This window comes from Vanellus vanellus (assembly GCF_965231255.1).
Source record: "Vanellus vanellus genome assembly, chromosome: 1".
Classification (NCBI taxonomy): Eukaryota; Metazoa; Chordata; class Aves; order Charadriiformes; family Charadriidae; genus Vanellus; species Vanellus vanellus.
Window position 1 is genome coordinate 163,177,193 of NC_138905.1, and position 21,576 is coordinate 163,198,768.

Genomic DNA, 21,576 nt, shown 5'->3' on the forward strand with positions numbered 1-21,576 from the left:
AGTTGTTTTTGGGAATCTGAAAGTGCGATCAATGAGGTCTTCATGCTCGATGTTTGTCTTCAGTTTTTCATCTTTTGATCTACTAACTTGTTGGGCAGAAGGACACTTTCTACCCTACAAAGACTCACACTCCAATTAATACAATTAACACTAGATGTAGAGAAACGTTTATCTGTTATAACGTACATCTACTGCTGAATACAAGGTCTTAAAGCTGTTTCTTAATTCATTATGTCTAATGAGAAAATTCAACTTGTTTCCCTTTCACCATCGTATGGATGGCTTATGCTGTTAGAAAAATACTCTTCAGTGCTATTGTAGGGTTTACAGGAAACTTCTTCCATGTTGTGGGATAGAAACCGATTTAAACACCGTTCTGAAAGAATGCTTCTTCTTGCTGCCACTGCCTGTAGGTTGCAGAAGAATGGCCTACACGCACTACAGTTCTGGTTTTACTCAAAAAAGAAACAAAAGAAACCTAAACAATAGGGTAAACGTTTATTTGGAGTTAGTTTTCTTGCAGATGATAATTAAGGCCCTTCAAGCAGAGTTCAGGAGCTCCTGTATGGCTGCCTGTTGATCTGCATTGAGCTGTGATATGCATTCTGTCCACAGTCCTCCAGATGTCTAGAAAACAAATGAGAAGTTGTTTTTATGCAGGCTGACAAGTTTCTAAGGCACATGCTAAACTTTCATATGTTTACAAAGCTCAACATTCACTGGGCTTATCGCTGTAATATATATGCCAAAGAGAACAGACTAAAATCTTCAGTTATACACAGTCCTACATAGGTTCAACTACAGGTGCTCTATAATGCTAAACAGAGGCAACTTCTGGTTAAACAGCAGCAGAGGAATTGCTTTGAAACTCCCAGGAACTCCCTGTAACTAAGTGGGTCAAATGACAACTGACACTTGTGAGTTAACCATAGCCTAAACCATTTGCTCCGTTTTACACCAAAGTTAGAAGATCAGTGTCCAGGCAAAACCAAACCATACCTAAACGTGAGAGTATCTTTTGGGCACTGGTGCACCCGTAAACACATTCAGAGGAAGGGAGCACTGTGATTACAGCACAACATGCTACATACATTACGTGTGTATATGCAAAATTCTGCTGCCAACACACGGCATTACTCTTTAATGAAAGGAACGGTAAATTACCTCCCGGAGAGAAGAGAAGAAAATGTACCTAGCATCTACCTGGGTAAATGTTAACCCACACTTTCCTGCCCCTCAGTTTACCTCACCCGTGTTACCACAGCCCTTGACTGAGACATTAGCTTTTAAAGTCACCATCAGCAGGGACTGGTTCTAATGGTACTAGAAAATGATGAAAATTAAAAAAGGTTTGGAGTCTTTATTCACTTATCAATAGAAGCTGGAAGCAACCAGCATCCTGCTTTCTTTAGAAGGACAATAACAGGAAAAAAAATTGCAGGTGACTGGCTGTAGGTCTTTAGATTGGCTTTTGCAATAGCCAATAGACATAACGGATCTCACAGGCTGATACGCCCATCCAAGCGAATCCTGTCCAAAATCATGTATTCCTAAAATTCTTGAACCTGAGTTTTGCCAAAGCATGCCAGGTAGAACGGACAATTGAACAGCTGCTGCTCCAAATCCACTACACATTTTTATAAGCTATATGCTTGCCAGGCACACAACTTTCTATCATTAGGTGCTGCAACTGCCAAGTAAGTCTGCCTGATAACATCTGGCCCTGGATCAGACCTGTCCTATTGAGCACTATCACTTACAACAGTGTAGGGAGGTACAGCTTAAATGCCTGAGACACCCTCATCACCCAGCACCGTAAGTACTCATTATGGCATAAAAGAAGTGAACCTTGAGGCAGTTCCTCAAGGTAGGGAAAACACTGAACAGCCGCCTACATTTGCACTTGTAGTAGTAAAATTACTTGTGGTTTGCACTCATTGTCTAGAAAAGATCCTAAGCCTCTGCTGTATTAGTAAGTCACCACAGGGTGCTGGGAACCCTTACAGGAACCACACATTGGATCAGATCCTGCAGTACAGTTCACTTATACAAAGACAGGCAGATTTATCTCCAGATTTTAATTTCTGGCTCAGAAAAAAAAAAAAAAAAAAGCAAAAAACCAAACCCACAAACAACTAATACAAGCTAGCATGTTAACCATCTAGCTGCATATATCTTAATTAAAAAAAAAAAAACACAAACAGTTTTAATAAGCTTCTGAAATTTATCAAGAGAGACAGATTTTATTCAAGTGCAAATGTTACCAAGTTTTACCATTAATGGTTCAAGGAACGTCCAAGGATCTCCAAGATCACTGGTTGAAGCATAGTATTCTCTAAGGAGACAAGGCTTTCAAAATTGGTTTAACTGTTTGGTTACTTCTGAAAGTAGATTATAAATGTTCCCTTTACACCTAAGCAAGCATTTATTTACCTGCACTTGGCGAACAACATTAGCCAACCGCTTGGTACATGGATCTTCATGTTTAATAGCTTCATGAATTTCACCATCCGCAATTATACCAAATATTCTGGGAAGGTTAGAGTTGTTGGGACCGAGGACAACTGGGTTGTTGCTGTTACAATCAAAATATATATCACAAACAAATTAATGTTTAACTAAAATAATGTAAGCATTTTACATGTCAGTTGAGCGATTTTGAAATATCTTATTCTAAACATGTTTATTTACATCTAAGTTTCACTCGGCTGAATAGACATGCAAAGCTTTGTTGCCTGCTGACAGAATGTTCCCTCTCCTGTTAATATTTAACCAGCTGATTCTTTAATCAGCTTACACTTTATCAGGAAGAAGTTCTGAACTTTACAGAACTGTTGAGTTCCATGCAGATGGAAGGAACTGTAAATAGTGTGACAGAAATACTCTGTCTAAAAGGGCTTAATCCTCTTTCTCCCAGTGCTGCAAGGGGGAGGAGGTTGTGTCACTGGCATCAGGAGCACCAGTGACTTCAGCTCTCTGTTAGTGCTCTCACTGACGCAGCAAGTAAGCAGTTCTGCTCCCTCTTTCCCACCCAAGTGTTGGAGTAGAGGAGTGCTGGCAACCAGGGATCTGAGCGGAAAACATGATCTACTTCCAGCCCTGCCACCTACCCCTGCAGGAACACAGAGGCTGTGAATGCAGGACCGAGAGAGCGCCAGAAAATTACGTAGCAAAGCTGAGCCACCGGCACAGAGCTGGGTACAAGAGTCTGCTAGTACTGTAATTCCTCATTTCTATATACGTCGGTATACACATATGTATCAGTATTATTATGGTGCCTCTGCACAACTGTACTATTATCAGTACAGAGCCCTCAGTTTCCACCACCCATTTTGAGACCTTGCCTTGGTAAAGCACCAAAGAGATACAAGGTATTCACATAGTAGAAAAGACTGTAGGAAAGCTAAGTTATTTCCTTTCTACTTTTCTACTAAGACACAATACAGTGTCAGCCAGAACATGACTACTACATAATGATTCAGAGACTGACATTCCTCCACTCAATTAAGAAGTGCAACTTGCACCCACACTACAGCATTTTTTTCTCTATTGACCTATAAGCACAAATCTAAAGAACAAGCTGTGGGACAAGATGCTTTCAATAATAACTGAAATTAGTATTGCAAACTTAATAAGGGAGATTGCACTGCGCCATGAATTTATCTGTATTATTTCTCTGCTTCATAGTTTTGTTGATACTCAAGCTTTTGGAAAGCAAAGAGGTGCAAAGCTACTTTAAAAGGCTATGAAAAGAAGGCCACAAGGGCATGTGTGCTACTCTTAAGTAAAAAGACCTGATCAGTTATTAATGCTGATATGTAAGCAGAGTATCAAAAAAATTCCTGAAATTTTCTGTAGACGTTCCAAATTGATCCTTTCCCATCTTGTACATATAAAGCAGCCAGGATTTTTTTCAAGCCATACAGATATTAGTTAGGATGAGAACACTGACTGTTTAAAAAACAACAAACCAGCAATAATATCTTTGAAAGCTCAGTTCTGACATTCCAAATTATCTTCTCTAAAGCATAGGCAGATTAACCTGGCAGTTTCCGAGTTCTGGAAAACGAATGCAAGGAAAGAATCTGCAAACAGGCTTACTTTCTGCATTAATGTGAAGACTTTGCCTTACCTCTCAATTAAGTCACACAGATAATTGAAAGTATGAACAGCTTCTTCCTTATCTTCATGAAGCGGAAGCCATGATAACCAGTGTGGCAGGACTTCTTCAACATTTACACAGTCGGGCTTGAACTTCATTATCTTTCCTACAGCTGAAATGCAGTTCTCTGTTGCATTGACATTCTCTTTGGTTTTGGCATCTGGTGACTGAATGACTCTCACCAGCAATGGAAGCGCCTCTAATTGTTAAACAAAACAAGAATAAAGTTTAATGCACAATCAAGTTATATTTTATTAACATCACAAATTCTACATGAGACAACTGCACATATTAAAAATGGATTTTTTTTGTGGCCCAGGCACCAAAATCCAGTCATCCCAATGTCCCACTACTTCCAGGTTCTTCCCTGCTCAATATTCATCATATGAAAACCAAACAGATACAGCTATGCAAGGAAACACAAGACAACAGCTACTGCAAAACTTTGGATTTGTTTTCTAAGTTCAGAAGAAAAAAAAAATAAGTCTTCCTGTGTCTCTTAACTGGAGTTACGCAGTCTACAATATACAAGACATCGTAATTTATAGTAAAAACAGATAGCAAGCATTGTCTTTTTAATCTAACAGGTTCTATAAACATGGGATGATGAAAAGCACCGATACAGCAACATTCACATTAATTTGGACTGCAGTGCATGTCTACAGTGTATGCCTGCTGTACATCTATTGCTTGTGTGTACATATGTATTTATGTATACACTTCCCACCACTAAAAGGTGCACTAGGAAAAGCTCAAAGGAATAATCTCATCCGGTGAATCCACCTGGCATGATTTAGATTGTAAAAATCAAACATCAAGGAAAAATACCAATTTTCTTGCTAGGTTAATAGCAATTTTTTTAATAGTCATGCGGGTAACCACATGCACACTTCTAAACTAATATTAATGTCACATTTTTAGTTACTTGTGTCCATGCAGACTTCAGAGCACCCTACATGCATGCAGGAACAATTGTCCTTGTGTTCTTCTGCTAAAAATATAATGCTAAAGCTGTGAAATTCTATAACAGCATGGAAAACAGGTTGTGGAATTGTGCAGAAAGCACACTTCAAAATAACTCAAATTACTGAGGAAGAGTGAGATTTCACACTACTTCATTTCGATGAGTAAGTAGCAGCTTTGTAGTTGAGGCATACACAATAACACTTGCTATATTAACTTCACCGAATCAGATTTTGGAAGAATTTAGCAGCTATGGAAAGATATGGTTAGCCCTAAGCTAGATGAAGATACTTTTATGGGGCTGATAAACGTGACACAACTGCAGCAACATTGCTGATCAGACCCACTATCTCATGTACTGAATGTAGGATAACAATGCTGGACTTTCCTGCAGCGCAGAATTTGTTTCATAGAAGTCTACAATGTCCAGGCAAACAGTCTGCGTTTTGTACCTCAGGTTTTCATGCCTGCTGAAGCTAAATCTCATTTGTGTTTCATCATACTCCTTGATACTAATGGATGACACTGTAGGTATGTGCATCCTTGCAGCCATAATATTAAGAGGGCATCAAAATTTCAATCAGCATAGTGTCCTCCCTACAGCTTAGCAGACAAGTTTTACTCTTGTCTAGAAAACAGATCTCTTCTCACATAGATGTTGTGGTAGATAATCCCTGAAAAAAACCTTTTGACTATAAAAGACCAGCTTCTATAATAATAATAATTTATTTCCAAGGACTGACTGCTCTGACATCTTGCACCACCAAAACTTTTGAGGCCACTGATATGATTTAGGAAGAAACACATGCAGTTGATTACTACAATATTCGCAGAGAATAGCTGATTATATTCTTCCACCAAAATAAAAAATAGAAGCAAGAATGACAGTCATGTAAATTGTAACCTTGTAACTCCACTTAGAAAGTTGATTTGCTGTAGCTCTTCCTTCAATCTTCTTTGTTCTTCACTAATTCTATTGTTAATTCTTTGTTTCATCATAATGTAGCTTTTGTGCCATTTACAAGTTCTCCCTATATTCCTGTATTTTTTCAACTGACTGCCAAAAATGCTTATGTTAATACATCTGCTTTTTCTGAATAGTCTTGAGTCTTCGTATACTGCTACAAACTTGCAATAGAACAATATGCCAGTGCTATATATTAATCAGTAAAGAAATTAAATTATAAATGAAAGCTCACAAACATGTTCAGGTACATACAAAAGTATTTAAAATACTTTTGAGGTGCCTGCTAATAAGCTGTATGATGTAAAGTGAAAAGCTTATTTTATCTAAACATCCAACTACAGGAGAAGCCAAGTATCTGGGTTTAATCAAGGATTATTTGTCCAGATACAAAGAAAGGATCAAAGCTGTTGAAGTGGGCCAAGTTAAAGTCTAATGAATGAAAAATAAAATGAGACTTCAACAGATTCTAAAAACCTCCCAAATTCCAAAATTAGCATTATCTTGACCTCAGTCTCTACTCCTCTCGTCTTGGGACAAGACATAAAACCATACAGAGAAATTCACAAAAAAAAAGCCTTTTAGGAAGTATTTTTACAGACAATTTTAAATTTTAATGCTCTTTATGTTTCACTGTAAGGTTTCCCTCCTCTTTAAAAAAAAAAAAAAGACACCTCATCTTGATTGTCACCATGTGACAGTTACATTTATACTAACAGTGGAAATCCCAAGCTCTATTGATGTAAGACAGACTTGTGTTAAAGCCCTAATTTATCCCTATCGCATGGTTCTTATTTTCTTACACCATTTAATTCAGCTTTCATTTAAGATTCATGTGAAATACATATTTGAAACAGCTATGTATTTTTTTAAAAAAAGGAAAAAAACCTCTAATAATGGATGATATGTAGTGTGCAAAATTAACTTTGTTGACTGGCAAGAAGAATGCCAGCAGACAATCATTTCTTTACATTCAAGACAAATTTGAAGTTTTAGAGAAACTCGAGACATTCAGAAAAAAAAGCAGACAAAAAAGTGTTTCTGACAGGCATTATCATACTAATTTCATTTCTTAGTCACAGAAATCAGGCTCCTTTTTATATAATGGGAAAGCAGAATGCCACGTTAGTTGTATTCTAGGCTACTCCTTAATACAGGTCACTTGTATAATTTTTCCAGACATCCAAAGGGGTTTGTATTAATGTGTAACCACATTAGTATTAGTAAAAAGCAACTATGAGACAGGTGTGTACCAGAAACCTATTTTTTATGAAATGAACATTTGCATGTCAGACCATATTTAAAAAAAAAAAAAAAAGTAAATCAAGTTTGCTAAGCAGCAAGTGCCGCAACAGAAATGCTACTAAGCAGATCATCATTAAAAGCCCAAGGAATTCAGGTACTTTACTAATCACCACCAGTCTGCCACACAGGTTATACTGGCAATCTATTTCACTGCCGAAGGGAAGAGACCTCATTAACGAAAAGGTGAGCAATTTTTCATTTCTTATTTTTTCCCCAGAATCACACATCCAAATAGTTTTATCAGATACATGTACGTACCTGTGCAAAAAGGACGATAGCTTTCCCCACCAAATTGTGCCATAACTCCAACACCGTAGGCAGCTGCTTGCCTAACCTCTGGGCTGTTGTCACATATCGACTGTAGCATTGGCCTCAGGAAGTATTCAGCGTACTTGAACGAGGAGGGGCTGCAGTGCTCTACAATGTCGTCAAAAATGCATAGCCCCCACTGCCTGTCGGGCCATGGCCTATGAGGACACTGCATCAAAAAGAGGTCATGTTTAAGTCACCTTACAATTGGTAATTTTTGTACAGTCAGTGATTATATCAACAGAGCAATCATAGTAACAGTCATCTAGTATTTTTGTTAAAATCTTCCTGGATTAAATTTAATCCTACAAACACATAATCTTCTGTAGTGATACTTGCAGCAATACCATAAACAAAAGAAATCCAGGTGACTGTCTGAGCTAATTAAGAGAATAACAATTTTAGGCTAAATCCTTTACCTCTATTTCACACTGTTACCTAGTTCAGTCTCAATTTCCCCCACTAGTCTGCAACGCTTTTTTGGCCCTCCCCTTGAAATCCATTTCAGAGAGTATTGGACACTCCCAGGCAAATTAAATTTTTCAAAATAGTTGTGTGTGTCAATGATCCTGGGTCTTGCAACACAGAAATTAGTAGTACAGTGGCACAGCTGTTCAAAAAGCATAGGGTAACAAGTTCATACCTGATCCAGAATAAACCTGCAACTGCCTCTATTTTGTAAAACAATAATTACTACGTTCTGTCTACAAAGTTGTCTAAGATCCCAGCATGGAAGGCCTATTAACGCATCAGAAAAAAAAAAAATTAAAAGAAAGCAAGGTACTTACAATTAGATTGACAATTAGTGGAAGTAGCCTTTCAAACCATGGCAGTACCTTCTCCTTATAACTGCTGAATATTGAGTGCAAAATGTCTGATACTTTAGTCAAAATATAAACGTCACTGTCATCCTGATAGGAAAAGGATACAATTCACATTAAGACTAAAGATCTTTAAATAGTGGAAGTCACATGAAATGCTAAAGTCTCTAAACTAGTGGAATAAAGTTGTTCAATGATTTGGTTTTGTAAACCCAATCCTTTTAAAGTCCACTATTTTTCAACTCTTGGTCTAATCACAGAATGATGGAATCATAGAAGGGTTTGGGTTGGAAGGAAGCTTGAAAGATCATGTAGTCCAGCCTCCCTGCCATGGTTTCCCAAAGCCCCATCCAACCTGACCTCGAACACTTCCAATGATGGGGCATCCACAACTTCTCTAGGCAACCTGTTCCAGTCTTTCACCCCTCTAATAATAAAAACATTCTTCCTTATGTTCAGTCTAAATCAACCCTTTTTCAGTTTAAAACTGTTACCCTTTGCCCTGTCACTACAGGCCCTGGTGAAAGGTCTCTCTCCATCTTGCATGTAAGCCCTCTTTATACATTGAAAGGCCGCAATGAGGTCTCTTCGGAGCCTTCTCTCTTCTCCAACAACCCCAGCTCTCTCAGACTTTCTTATTAGGACAGGTGTTCCAGCCCTTTGACCATTTTTGTGGCCCTCCTCTGGATCCGCTCCAACAGGCCCATGTCTTTCTTGTGCTGCAGACCCCAAAGCTGGATGGCTCAGGTGGGGTCTCATGAAGACAGAGCAGACAGGGAGAATCACCTGCCTCAACCTGCTGGTTACGCTTCTTTTTATGCAGCCCAGGATACAATTGGCTTTCTGGGCTGCAAGCAAACATTGCTGACATATGTGCACTTTTTCCATCCACCAGTATCCAGAAGTCCTTCTCAGCAGTGCTGCTCTCAATCCATTCATCCCCCAGTCTGTATTGATATTAGGGACTGCCCCAACCCAAGTGCAGGACCTTGCACTTGGCCTTGCTGAACTTCACAACGTTCACATGGGCCCACCACTCAAGCCTGTCTAGGTCCCTCTGGATGGCATCCCTTCCTTCAAGTGCATCAGCTGCACCACTCAGCTTAGTGTCACCCACAAACTTGCTGAGGGTGCAACTCAGTTCCACAACCTATGTTGTTAACAAAGATATTGAACAGTACTGGTCCCAATACAGACCCTTGAAGGACACCCCTTCTTACTGATCTCCATTTGGACATTAAGCCACTGAATGCAACTCTTTGGACATGGCCAGCCAGACAATTCCTTATCCACCAAACAGTCCATCCATCAAATCCATACCCCTCCAATTTAGAAAGAAGAATATGGTGTGGGACTGTGTCAAAGGCCTTACAGAAATAGATGATATCAGTTGCTCTTCCTTAATCCAGCAACACAATCACTCCATCTTAGAAGCCACCAGCTTAGCCAGGCATGATTTTCCCTTTGTCAAGCCACATCAGCTGTCCCTAATCACCTCCCTGTCTTCCATGTGCCTTGACATAGCTTCCAGGAAAACCTGTTCCATGATCTTACCAGGCTCAGAGTGAGACTCACTGGCTGGTAGTTCCCAGCATCCTCTTTTTTACCCTTCTTAAAAAAGTAAGTCCATTGCTAGTACTCAAGTGCGTAGAGCTTGAAGGTTTGTGTCAGGGACACAAAAATTTTATGAAGACAAACACTGTTTTGTGCAAATTTACTGTTTCAGTGGATTCCCTTTACAGAAGGCAGAAAGACCTTTTCCTCTTCTGTACCTTACAGATACTGTAACAAGCTTTTATTGAAAAGTAAATGGATAACTGCCTTTGTGATGGAAGATTGTGGCAACAATATAAGGAATATTAATCCTCTCCTCTTATCGCTTAACCTCATTTTTCACCTTGCCCAATTAACGCACCAAAATGGTAAAGTAAAAATCTTTAGCTCAGATTCAGCTATCAATTTACACTATATCTGCAAGTGAGGCTTGTTCCCTGGACGCACTTGTGTTGGGAAAATCCTTTAACTTTGTTTTAAAGCAAGTTCTGTTGTACTCAGTGCGGTTCCTTTAATCAGTTTATACTTTAACAGGCAGGGAAAACGGAATACAGCTAGTTTCTGGTCCCTAGTGAGAAACTATTTCTCATGCAACTGGCAGCGTCCCACTACTGGCAATTTAAACCCTCCCTGGTTAGACAACTTCTGCATTGTCAAAGCATAATTCAAGCTATAATTCTAGAACATACACGCAAATGAAAACAGAGGTAGAGAACTGCTGCAGCACACCACAAGGTCCACCTAGCCTGTTATTGCCTGTTTACTAATAGCTGATAACAGATGCTCAGGGAGAAAGCATAACATTGCTTAGTGTATGCCTTCTCCTACCCTCTATCAAATCATCAGTTTATTTATTGCCTAAGCTAGGGCTGTATCTGTGTATCTTCCTGAAACCACTTTTTGAATATCTTTCACAATTTCTGTACTCCTGTATATTTCTGCTGCCCTGAGGTAAGGGCTACATAAACATATTCTAGGACCAAAGGTGTAGATCCAAATGTTACTCATTACCATATGGTAATTTTGCCCATATGGCAAGTGGCATTCTGGTCCCACTCCTACTTTCACAGGGTAATGCAGACAAGTCTTTCTTGCAGTCTTTAAAAAAAATCAGCAAGGTCAAATATAAATTAGAGCATTTTTAAAAATGCCTTGCAACTCTGTTGCAGAGAATGGGTTCAGCTTTTCTGAAACTGCTGCTTGCTAGCATTTTCTCTCATTATCACTACAGAGTGACAAGAAGAAAAGATAACAAACTGCCTAACTCACCGTCTACAAGAATGAACAGCAAACATTGCAAATAAGAAAAGGACTAAAAATCAGGAAAGGTTCTTGGCTCAGAACTTGAGTTTTGTTATTTTTTGATCCCAAGCAGTACGTAGGTGCCAGAAATCCATCCTTTTGAATGCCGGCCCTAATGTTCCCAAAGGAAAGGGGCTCAAGAACTGCATTGTTATTGAAGAAAGTATGGGTGCATGATCTGCTAAGATATATTCTGGAGTCTGCATACAGGTTAAACTCATGTAAACAAGCTTCACAGTTCAACTTCACAAGCTTCACACCTACACTGCCTGGCAAAAAATCTCCTAGTTCTTAAATTTACTGAGAATCCTTTATATCTCATGTTATAAGCAGCAGTGACTTATTATTCTTTATTACTCTCCCCATACCAATAGCGACTTAATAGAACAATCAGTCTTCACCAGTCACCTCCACTTCTAACTAAAAGTTAGTTTGGTATCTTAGTGGGTAAGTAGTCACTTTGGTGTTCTCGCATAAGCAAACACATTATGCCAGCTATTCATCCTGCTGTCCTCCTTTGACACTATTTTAGGTCTATTCTTTCTGAGACAGGCTCCTGACCTGACACGTCAGAGGTCTAGGTATCGGAGGTACGCTCAAGGTTAAGAGGCACCTAGGTCATAAGGCACAAAGAAAAAGCAAGTCAGCAGGGCTAGGCCTTAGATTACCACTGATACAGCATTCGACAGCAGACTATTTACAGTCATCTAAGAACTGTTAGAGAGGGTGAAGAAAATGAAGAGCTATATCCTGAACTTCTTCCTTCAGTACACTGGACAAGGAAACCTTTCATATTTTCTAATTCACACTTGTAGTGTGACCCATTTCTTATGGGAAGTTTTGAAGGAATATGGTAACAGGACATTATTCCAGGAACCAATAATTCTGAGGATGCACTATGCTTTAACTGAGTAGCGTAGCATATCCGTGTAATGAATTTCCATCCTGGTGCTTTATGAGTAGAAAAACTTCCCAAACCAACTTACTTCATCTTGTAACGACTCTTCAACTTGTTCATCATAGTCTTCATCTTGTCTTTTCACTACGTTAAAAAAACAAATATTAAACCATTACATATCTACAAGTGCATAAGAAGCCTGTGAAAGGGAAAAAATGATGCAGAAACAAACTTAAAAAATAGGAAACTAGCTGAAAATGAAACAAGAATTTTCTGTCTTTAAAAAGCTTCAAAGAGCTTTCACAGAAAAACAAGAAGTATAATGAGACAGCTTAGTTTAAGAATGTATTTCTATCGCATGCATGTTTGCACATACGAGCTTGTCCACAAGAAAAGTGCATAGAAATAAGAAACTATCATTGCTTTAAGAAAACTGTAGACTTCAGATAAAAAAAAACAACCACAGAAATGACACCATAGACGTGTGCACTGTCTTAAAGTAAATCTGTCCATCAACTTTTGATTAAACTACAGTATTTCTGCAGATGATGCCATCTTCATCCTCCCAAAGCTCACAAATATAACTCATGCATTCTGTTGTTTCAAAGCCCGATTACCTTAAATAAATATGCAAGTTAAAGAAATCTGAACTACGCTTCTTTTTCTGTGTTCAGAAATTATTAGAAATTCTGCTTTAAAGAGAAACCATTATCACACATTAGCAGGAATTTGTGTTAACTTACCCTGTCTTAATTCTTGATTTTTAAAGTGCTCTTCTAGCTTTCCTTTCAATATTCCTCCAAGTTCTTCAAAGTGTTCATTGTTAAGGCATCCATCTCCCATTACCTCAATGCACTGGTGAAATAAAACAATCAGCTTTTCAGCTTTAAGTTACATGAGCAGTTTCAATGACATCTAAGCATACAAGAGAATATTAATACATGCTCTTCTTTAAGTGATCACTAGCAGAAATAACATTAATTGAACATTCATACTGTAATCAATGCTCAAATTATACAAGTAAGGCATAGTAGCACAGTACCTTTCAAGCACATAACTTCAGTGGTTTGAGGTTAAAATGAACAAATCTGGTAATTATTTTAGGTTAATACTTTGGTATTTTGGTTCTTGCAAACAAAGTACAACTAAGTTTTCCATCAGCTATAACAACATTTATAGTCACACCAAAACTGGTGTAGAGGAAGCCTTGCATTTCTTCCAGCCATTTAAATGAACATAAACCGCATGTCTTTTCTTACCATAAAACGCTACGAACAGTAATGCCACAAAATCCGTAAGGAAGAAAGTTACCTTTGCAAAAGAATGCATTATTTCTGAGAGAACATCTGAATCTGGTTCTGTCCCAATGGCTTTGATGAGCGCATCACACATGAAGTGCCACATCTGTGTGAGGTACTCTGGCCCACGAACTCTAGCACATTCAAGAAGGAGGGGCATCGACTCTGCTGCTGCCACTCGAACACGTTTCATTATTAAGGAAATAAAACAATGAAGGCCAACATAGCGTGCTTAGAATTTAAGCATCCACCACCATAATGAAGTTATTAGCTTTCTACCTGATTTTTTTTTTTTAATTACAGTCCAGTGCATTTGATTTCTTAATTAGATACAGATTAAGATCATAGGAAAACTGAACTGTGTGCTATCTGAAAGTTGTTTCAAGCCTGTTTCAGGCCATGACAGAAAAGCTATCCAAGTTCTCCTTCACCACGTTGGCAAAAAAATTACTTTTTTTCTACAGTTTGCTTATAACATTATAGACATGCTTATTTAAAAAGAAACTAGGGAAAAAAGTAGGATACATTGCCTAAAATAGTGTGTAAAATAATGTTCTCAAAAACCATTTCTGCTATAAAGCAACAGAACATTTTAACAGTAACACTTCCAATTCATTTAGGAAAACAGTAAGCATCACTGATTCTTCCAAACTAAGTATCCATTTCCACAGTAGAATTCATTAATAGGATATCATCATGGAAATAGAACTTCAACAAGGGAACCATCAGCTTTACAACTTGCTCTGTGTACTCCACGAATCCTTCCTTTAGCTCTTTTGCATAGCAAACCTGAAACACAAAGCACAGAAATGCCACCTTTAAGGGGAAAATACTGTTACTAATATTTTTCAACTATGTAATGGTGAGAAAGATTGTCAGAAGTTAATTTTTTTTTTAATTTATTCTAAAACACATGCAATAATTTATTTACCTACACCCTCCACTGTGGCAATTTAAGAAACTCTGAGCACCATGAGTCTCACTCGTTGTACAGGCACGTATTTTTCAAACTGAATTCAGAAACATTAGTATTTGCAAAAAGAAACTAACATATGCAATTCCTTAAAAGTTTTGCTAACAAAGGAAAACTATCTGTTCATCTTAAAAATCAAAGCTCCAATCCAAAGAAACTATTTTTAATCAAACAAGTAACATGCAATAGAAGTGTCTGAAATTCAAACTTAACACTGTCACCCGAGGAAAAACAGAACAATTTCATTTGATACTATAAAGAATATTTTTGTTACAGATTTTGGCTTCATACTCCATTGTCCAGCAATACACAGAACACCAAAACTGTCCTATTACTCACCAGCATCTGGCATGCAGTTGCTTTTTCTTCAAGGCCTGCAGTTTTAATTCCAAAACTTTGCTGATCTCCTAGGTTTACAAATTCCCAACCGTCATCATCACTCATATTCTCCATGTCTTGTGCTGTTATACAGAGCGTGGAAATTTTAAAAAAAAAAAGAAAAAAATGTAAAAGTGCTACAAAATCACTTATTTCAGTATTTTTTCAAGCAAAACATTATGCTAAACCTACTGTCTAAAAGAGCTACTTCAGGTTTAATGGATGCAGTCTTCATTAAAGGTCCCATGACAACAGGAAGGTACTGCTGAAATTCCTTTCCAAGAATTTTACACATTCTGGCCCACGCTGAGATCATGTAAGAAATCTATAAGAGAAGAGTCAGAATTTTCATGTCCCACATTTTATTTTAATGCATACTTAAAAGGAAAGCATAACAGAAGAACATTATACAATAGGACTTTTTAGAAGAATTTGTCAGCAGTGCATAAAACTCATTTCAAAGAGAACTCATCCAACATGCAATCCATATAAAAATGCATCTTCAAAAGACCTGTCCCAAGTCTTCACTTGTAACAATGCACTGACAGTACCTCTGATCAAAGTTGCTATATGTGTAAAAATGTGACAGTATAAGATGTACTTGTAATGCAGTCATGACTGTCCTGAAAAGTAAGTTTCCTCTTGAAATAAATAATTTCCCGAATTTACTACTGAGCCACATTCCTGAAAACATCAAAGAGAGCAAAAAAGAGTGCAGTACTTTCACAGGAGTATTTGTTTCCAGATACACAAGTCAAAATAGCTCTCCACTCATTAGAACAGCTGTCTAACAAGTCTTGTTGAACTATTTATAAGAAGGTGACAGCAAGGGAATAGGTCATACAATGCCAAACAAAGTAAAAGTAGTTACTAGTAGACAAGGAACGATTAACCACATGCTGACATTTCTTCAGCAAATATAGGTCCTGGAAGTCTCATTTCCTAAACACACTTCTGTGAAAGATTCTACAGCCATCTTAGGGCAATCAATCTCAATTTTTTTAAGACATGCTGAACAATTAGTCTGAAGGTGTAATTACATGTCGCATCTACAAAGAATGTTTTTAATATTAACCAAAGAGCTATGCACTATAAAGACACAATTTTAACATACCTGTGGATCATCATCTTCTAGATCACTGAAGTCTGTTTGTGTCTTCAATAACAGTTGCATTACATCCGATGCATCCTGCATAAACTAGATATAGGAAACAACTATGTTTTTAAAAGCAAATTAAAAGGCTACTTCTCAGAGAATTAACACCAATTTAAATAAACATTTAAGTCCAGCACACTATCGAGACACAAGCTATAGCTTGAAATAGACTGAAATGCAGATAAAAGTGAAACCACAAGTTCTTTTTCTGGAAGCATCACCAAGTCATTCTTGTCTTAAGCCTCACTGTACCCTCTGTTGATATGCTTGAAAGCAGAGGACTATTTAAATAGAACACTACATAAATAAATACTAATACTCGCAAAAAATATCTGACAATTCTAACTTCCCCAGATATTGTCTTTACTGTTTTGACTACTTTATGGAACTGGGATAGCAGGACTTACTTCCTCATGAACTAGTAACATTTTAGGTCACATCAGATGGCCCAAGATGTTACACCTACCCTCTTTCCACTCCCCATGCTCCCAGTAGTCGTCCAAGAATAATTTTAGACATTAGTTATGTTTAAAATATGTTTAAAATTTAGTTGCATGAATGGGAAGTTTACTGGTAGTCTTTCTAAGTCAAAGGAAAGAGCTGGTAATTTTGCAGGGAACTATTAGTATTTTTGTAGTGTGTACACCACATTATTTTACTTTGAAGTGTGATTTTCTGTTTTCTTCACCCAATGAAATTAAAATTTGTAAACCGTAATGCAAACTTGCTATCAGAACATCACTTAGAATCTTACACAGTCCTTCAGTTTAGTAGTTTTAGAGAGACAAATTTTAACCAACTTATAAAAAAAAAAAAACAACAAACAACCAGACCCTGCCAAATACATCACGCCTCGTGACCAACAAGTACTTCAAGTTCTATTACAAGCACATTTAAACTTTTTCAGGCAGCTGCATACAAAAACTATGCTGTTTCCTTTGAACTACATACATTTTACCTGCCATTCTGACACTGCTTAAATGAGATGGCTCCAGAATTTCTCTTAAGCCAAAAAAAAAAAAACCCAAACGAAGAAAAAATGCTTGATTTTAACATATTTCACTGTGACAAGAATAGCTTAAGCTGTAATATTTTCGTAAGATTCTATTGTGAATTTGTGAATCTAAACAGCAAGACAGTCACCTCAGAAATTAAAACAGGAAGAGAAGCATAGAAATCAGCAACAACATAGCTGTATGTTTAACAAGCGAATATTTTAATTCAGTGTTAACACTGCAAAAAACAAAGGCATTTAAAAATATATTTAGACCATTAGATAAGATCTAAGCTTACCTTTTCTTTACCAACAGCAAGACCAATTAGGCTGATGCATTCAATAGTCTTTCCTCGTAGGAGTCTTAATTCCTTCTGAACAGCATTCTCAACAATGTGTTTTAAAGAGGGCATAAATAAGTCATAGTAGGGAACAAATTTCTCCTCTGCTGTATCTGCAACTGATGCAATTGAAGTCACAACTTGCTCCAAAACTAGCTTAGTGCCTTTCTGTATCAACTTGGAGAGAGGAAGAATAAAGTGTTATATTTCTAAAGCACATATTTTACTTAAAAGCATGCCAAATGTAAAAAACTGCTCTTGTACGTATCCTAATTCTTGTCAGTTTAGACCAACATTAGCAGATACGTATACTGGCTTATTTCTTAGTTCAGCTGTACTTAGTCTGTGTATGCGACAAGGTTATCCTCCATGAAACAATTTGTTCAGTACCTCTTGTAATTTTATCACCATAGTGGAATGAAGATGCTTCACTAGGTTATCCAAATATGGAATAAGCAGGGACTTGGGACAATCTTCAGTGAAGTTTATGAGTGCTGCAGCCGCATGGGCTTGAACACGCTGGTTGCCTTGATCCTCCATGGTTTGCAGAAGAGCTGCTATCACCTGAAAAAAAAAAAAAAAAAAACCAAAACCAAACCAACTCAAACACATTTATTTTCAGAAGAACAAGTTTCTGAAGGGGACATAGGTTTTTTTTTTTTTAAACTATTCTACTACTTACCTTCTCATGAAATTTCTTTTGAAAACCAGGTGCGAAGTCAGTTGCCATTTGTCCGATAGCATTACAAGCAGCGTATCTTACTCTTGGATGCTGAAAAAGTATTTCCCTCAAATAGTTAACAAGTAGTCATGAGAGCAGAAATGAGAACGTTTTGAAATAATGAATAGAATTATACTCACAGGATCCTGAAGGAATAGCAAAACAAAATTAACTATCTCGTTTAAAATTCCCTCCATCTGTTGGTGGCAACCTTCTCCAATGGCTGAGAGCGCCATCAAGCCAGCATGCCTGTATTTCCAGTCAGCTACAGAAGAGTAAAAATGAAAACAAATATGTTATTCATCTTGGAAACTAAAAAGCACCATAAAGACAAATCACATTTTTTGAGGGGGGGGGGGGGGAACACAGGAGAAGGAAGAGTGAAGAATAGGAGAGGGAAGGGAAATTGATGCATCTACTGATTTATTAATTACTTTTCACTTTTTCTTATACATACTTCCAGAGAGGCATAAAAATTTCAGTATCTAATCCAGGCCAAATCCAGATCTAGAAAAAAGAATTCTCACTGCTGATACAATATGTACATAGTACTAACACCTGGGAACTGCATTTTAATTAAATGAGCTAACCAGGGAAACATAAGGACAATATTTCTTTTTTCCTCTCCCCCATTTTTTTAATGGTATCAGAACAGCCTATACCACCTTCTTTTGGTCAGAAGGGGAAAAATGTCTAGTGAAACAAACAGTATCTAAATTTAAAACAAATAAATAATTAGCATGAAACCTTTCAGCAGTCTCCCCAAGACTATTTAAGAACAGTGGCATTCCATTTAGGGATGTAAGGCTTTCCCTGACTCGAAGTTTTATTAGCCTATTCTCAGGCTAGTGGGGATTGTTGAAATGGATCTTTCATGCCTCCCCCCCCCCCGCCCGGAATCTTTCTCTGTGCTGCTACAAACCATGGGAATTTCAAAAAAAGAAAACAAGAACAATCAGGTTTCTCAAACTGTGGGAAAGGCATGTAACAGAACTTATTTCCCAAAATAATGCAAGATTTCATTATTACTGGTAATGTATTAAACTCCGGGAATGAAGAACACCACAGTTCAGAGCACTGGAACCCTGACACTCAAGCTTCTGTTTGATCAGGATGAAATGAAATATTGTCTTGACAGAAGGTATAGTGAAGAAGCAGTTTATTTTACACTATTTAAGTTCATTGGTTGTTCCTAGTTAAGCCTGCACCTCTTGTTACTCTCATTGTATTACTATTAGCATGCATTCCAGACTTGAAATTAATGATACTACAAAATGAAATGCAATCAATGTTTGGACCATCTGGCTACCCAACCCAAACCCAGAAGTTTAAAATTATTATTTCAATAAACATTTGCAAGAAAAGCAGTGGTGAGAGGAGAAGGGGAAGTTTGATTTCTGAAAGTATTGATGTTTTAATGTAAATTCATCATCTTTCCTCCCAACTCCCTACCAGTGACAGCTTCCTAACCAAATAGTATGTATTGCGCTTCCCTTTTCCAAAGAGTACTAATAGTTATGGAAAACTCTGATCCAGCAGAAAGAAAGCATCAGGCATCAACTGCATGACTTCTCCCCTTCACAGGAGTCAGGTCTTACAGCCATTAGACTCCAGATCTTTCTGTGGGTACTACAAAACTAGGCATTTGCTAGCCTTGAAGCTATTAACACTGGAAGAGTCAGGTTAATCCATTTCCTTAATAAAACTTTCTTTACAAAAACATCTCATTCCAAACAGACTTTACAAGTGTTCACAGTCTGCAGTTGGTTCCTTGAGTAGCCCTATGTTCCATACCCAATATGGTAACAGTCTTTTTTGGACTGGGTTTTAAATCATGAAGGTAGGAAAACTACTCAGAACTTTTTATCTTCTACTTTAAAGGCTCAAAGCACAGGTCAAGTGAAAGCACAGGCAAACACACAATATTTTTTTAATTATTACCTAGGCAACCATTACAGGTATTTTAAGAGGAAAAGAAGCATACATAGCAACTGATAAGAATATATGGCACCACCTCATGAAACATACTCAGATCAGCATACCAAAAGACAGCCTACCACAAAGACTTCTCTATTTTGGTCCATCAAATTACAGGAATAAAGAACAAAAAGAACACATTTTCCTCTATGTAATGATTAAAATTTCACTTAAATACAGCACTTCTGAAGAAGCAAAAAAATTCAGCTACAAAATAACAGGTGGCAGTTTAGGCACACTTAAGGTATTGTGAGGCACTGTATAGGGATTTAGAGAAAATATTCTAAAGTAACAAAGAAGTCTTCCCTTATTTAATTCACAGACTGAGTTTTAAAAAAATGTACGGTTTTGTTTTTGACATCACTGTTCAGATGTCCATGTTCCAAAAAATTGTTGTAATAGACCGTATATAAGTTTAATAAGTCACAGTCTAAGAAAATGTATAAATTTCCAAGTTCACAGCATTCACAGTTTTTGCTACTGAAATCAAAAGTGGAAGTGTATAAAAATCTATCAAATAGCTATACATGAAGATTTAAGAGGTAACAAAGTTCCTGGAAAGGATAGAATTGTAAAAAAAAAAAAAAAAAAAAATGAGAAGATGCAGTTACTTACGATTCTGAAGCATTTGCATAATATGTTCTTTAATCATAGGTAAAACAAGTTTTCCTCCAAGGCCACAGGCCATTCTGTCCAGCGCACTCTCACCAGCAACTGCATTGCTAAATATCAGTTACAGAAATATCAATGGTTTGATATCTACAATAAAACAAACAGTACAACAGGGCACAGAAGTGCCCTTTACTGCAGTTCTAGTCTTCGAACTTTTGTCATCTGAATACACATGAGCCTCCATTAGTAAATAAAGCATACCCAAACCTAAAAGCACACACACCAGTCACAAAATAATTATTTACCCTCCTCCCAAACATTTATTATCTGTAGCCCATTGATTAAGTCTAGTACCAAAGAAACTTGGGCCTTACTAGCACAGAAGGGATAGACTGAATTTTGTAACAGTTACACATACCTAGAAAGCTGAAACTAAATTTGAAATGAATTAAGCAATAATACTGGCCATCATCTTTTTGTCATGAGAGCACAAACCAGCTCAGACTTGCTATGAATCAGGTGAACCAGCAGAATTCAAGCTTTGGCACATAAGAGACCTTCCTTGCATGGCTGCAGTAGCAGTACTCTAGTATGTTCTCTTGTCAATGACTTGGGCAGAAACCACCCAGTCCAGGTGAGGAATTTGTGCCTCTCAGCCAGTTCCAGAACTGAGAATAGGCAAACATTATCTGTGTAAAGTGACTTGTTCCACCCAATAGAATTATTTCCTACAGAAAAGCAAGAAAGTTTCCTGGACGCAGATAACTACTATTACAGTCTGGGTATGACTAGCACTGTAATAAGTCAAGGTTAGTCCATCCTAGACACCCATGATGATGGAAAAACTG

General features: G+C 37.5%; 1 protein-coding gene across 1 annotated transcript in view; it reads right to left on the bottom strand.

The window, feature by feature from the left end:
- Positions 1–481: 481 nt before the first annotated feature.
- The window catches only part of IPO5 (importin 5), a 45,265-nt gene continuing 24,170 nt past the window's right edge, over positions 482–21,576 (bottom strand). The window contains exons 10-26 of the mRNA XM_082498484.1: positions 20,732–20,838; positions 18,280–18,404; positions 18,101–18,190; positions 17,809–17,982; positions 17,377–17,595; positions 16,042–16,125; positions 15,120–15,252; positions 14,889–15,010; positions 14,269–14,365; positions 13,590–13,762; positions 13,022–13,133; positions 12,367–12,422; positions 8,492–8,614; positions 7,653–7,872; positions 4,133–4,361; positions 2,434–2,575; positions 482–627 (exon numbers count right to left, since the gene is read on the bottom strand). Coding sequence (XP_082354610.1) covers positions 541–627; positions 2,434–2,575; positions 4,133–4,361; positions 7,653–7,872; positions 8,492–8,614; positions 12,367–12,422; positions 13,022–13,133; positions 13,590–13,762; positions 14,269–14,365; positions 14,889–15,010; positions 15,120–15,252; positions 16,042–16,125; positions 17,377–17,595; positions 17,809–17,982; positions 18,101–18,190; positions 18,280–18,404; positions 20,732–20,838 — 2,293 coding nt within the window. The 3' untranslated portion in view covers positions 482–540. The remainder of the gene's footprint in view (positions 628–2,433; positions 2,576–4,132; positions 4,362–7,652; positions 7,873–8,491; positions 8,615–12,366; positions 12,423–13,021; positions 13,134–13,589; positions 13,763–14,268; positions 14,366–14,888; positions 15,011–15,119; positions 15,253–16,041; positions 16,126–17,376; positions 17,596–17,808; positions 17,983–18,100; positions 18,191–18,279; positions 18,405–20,731; positions 20,839–21,576) is intronic.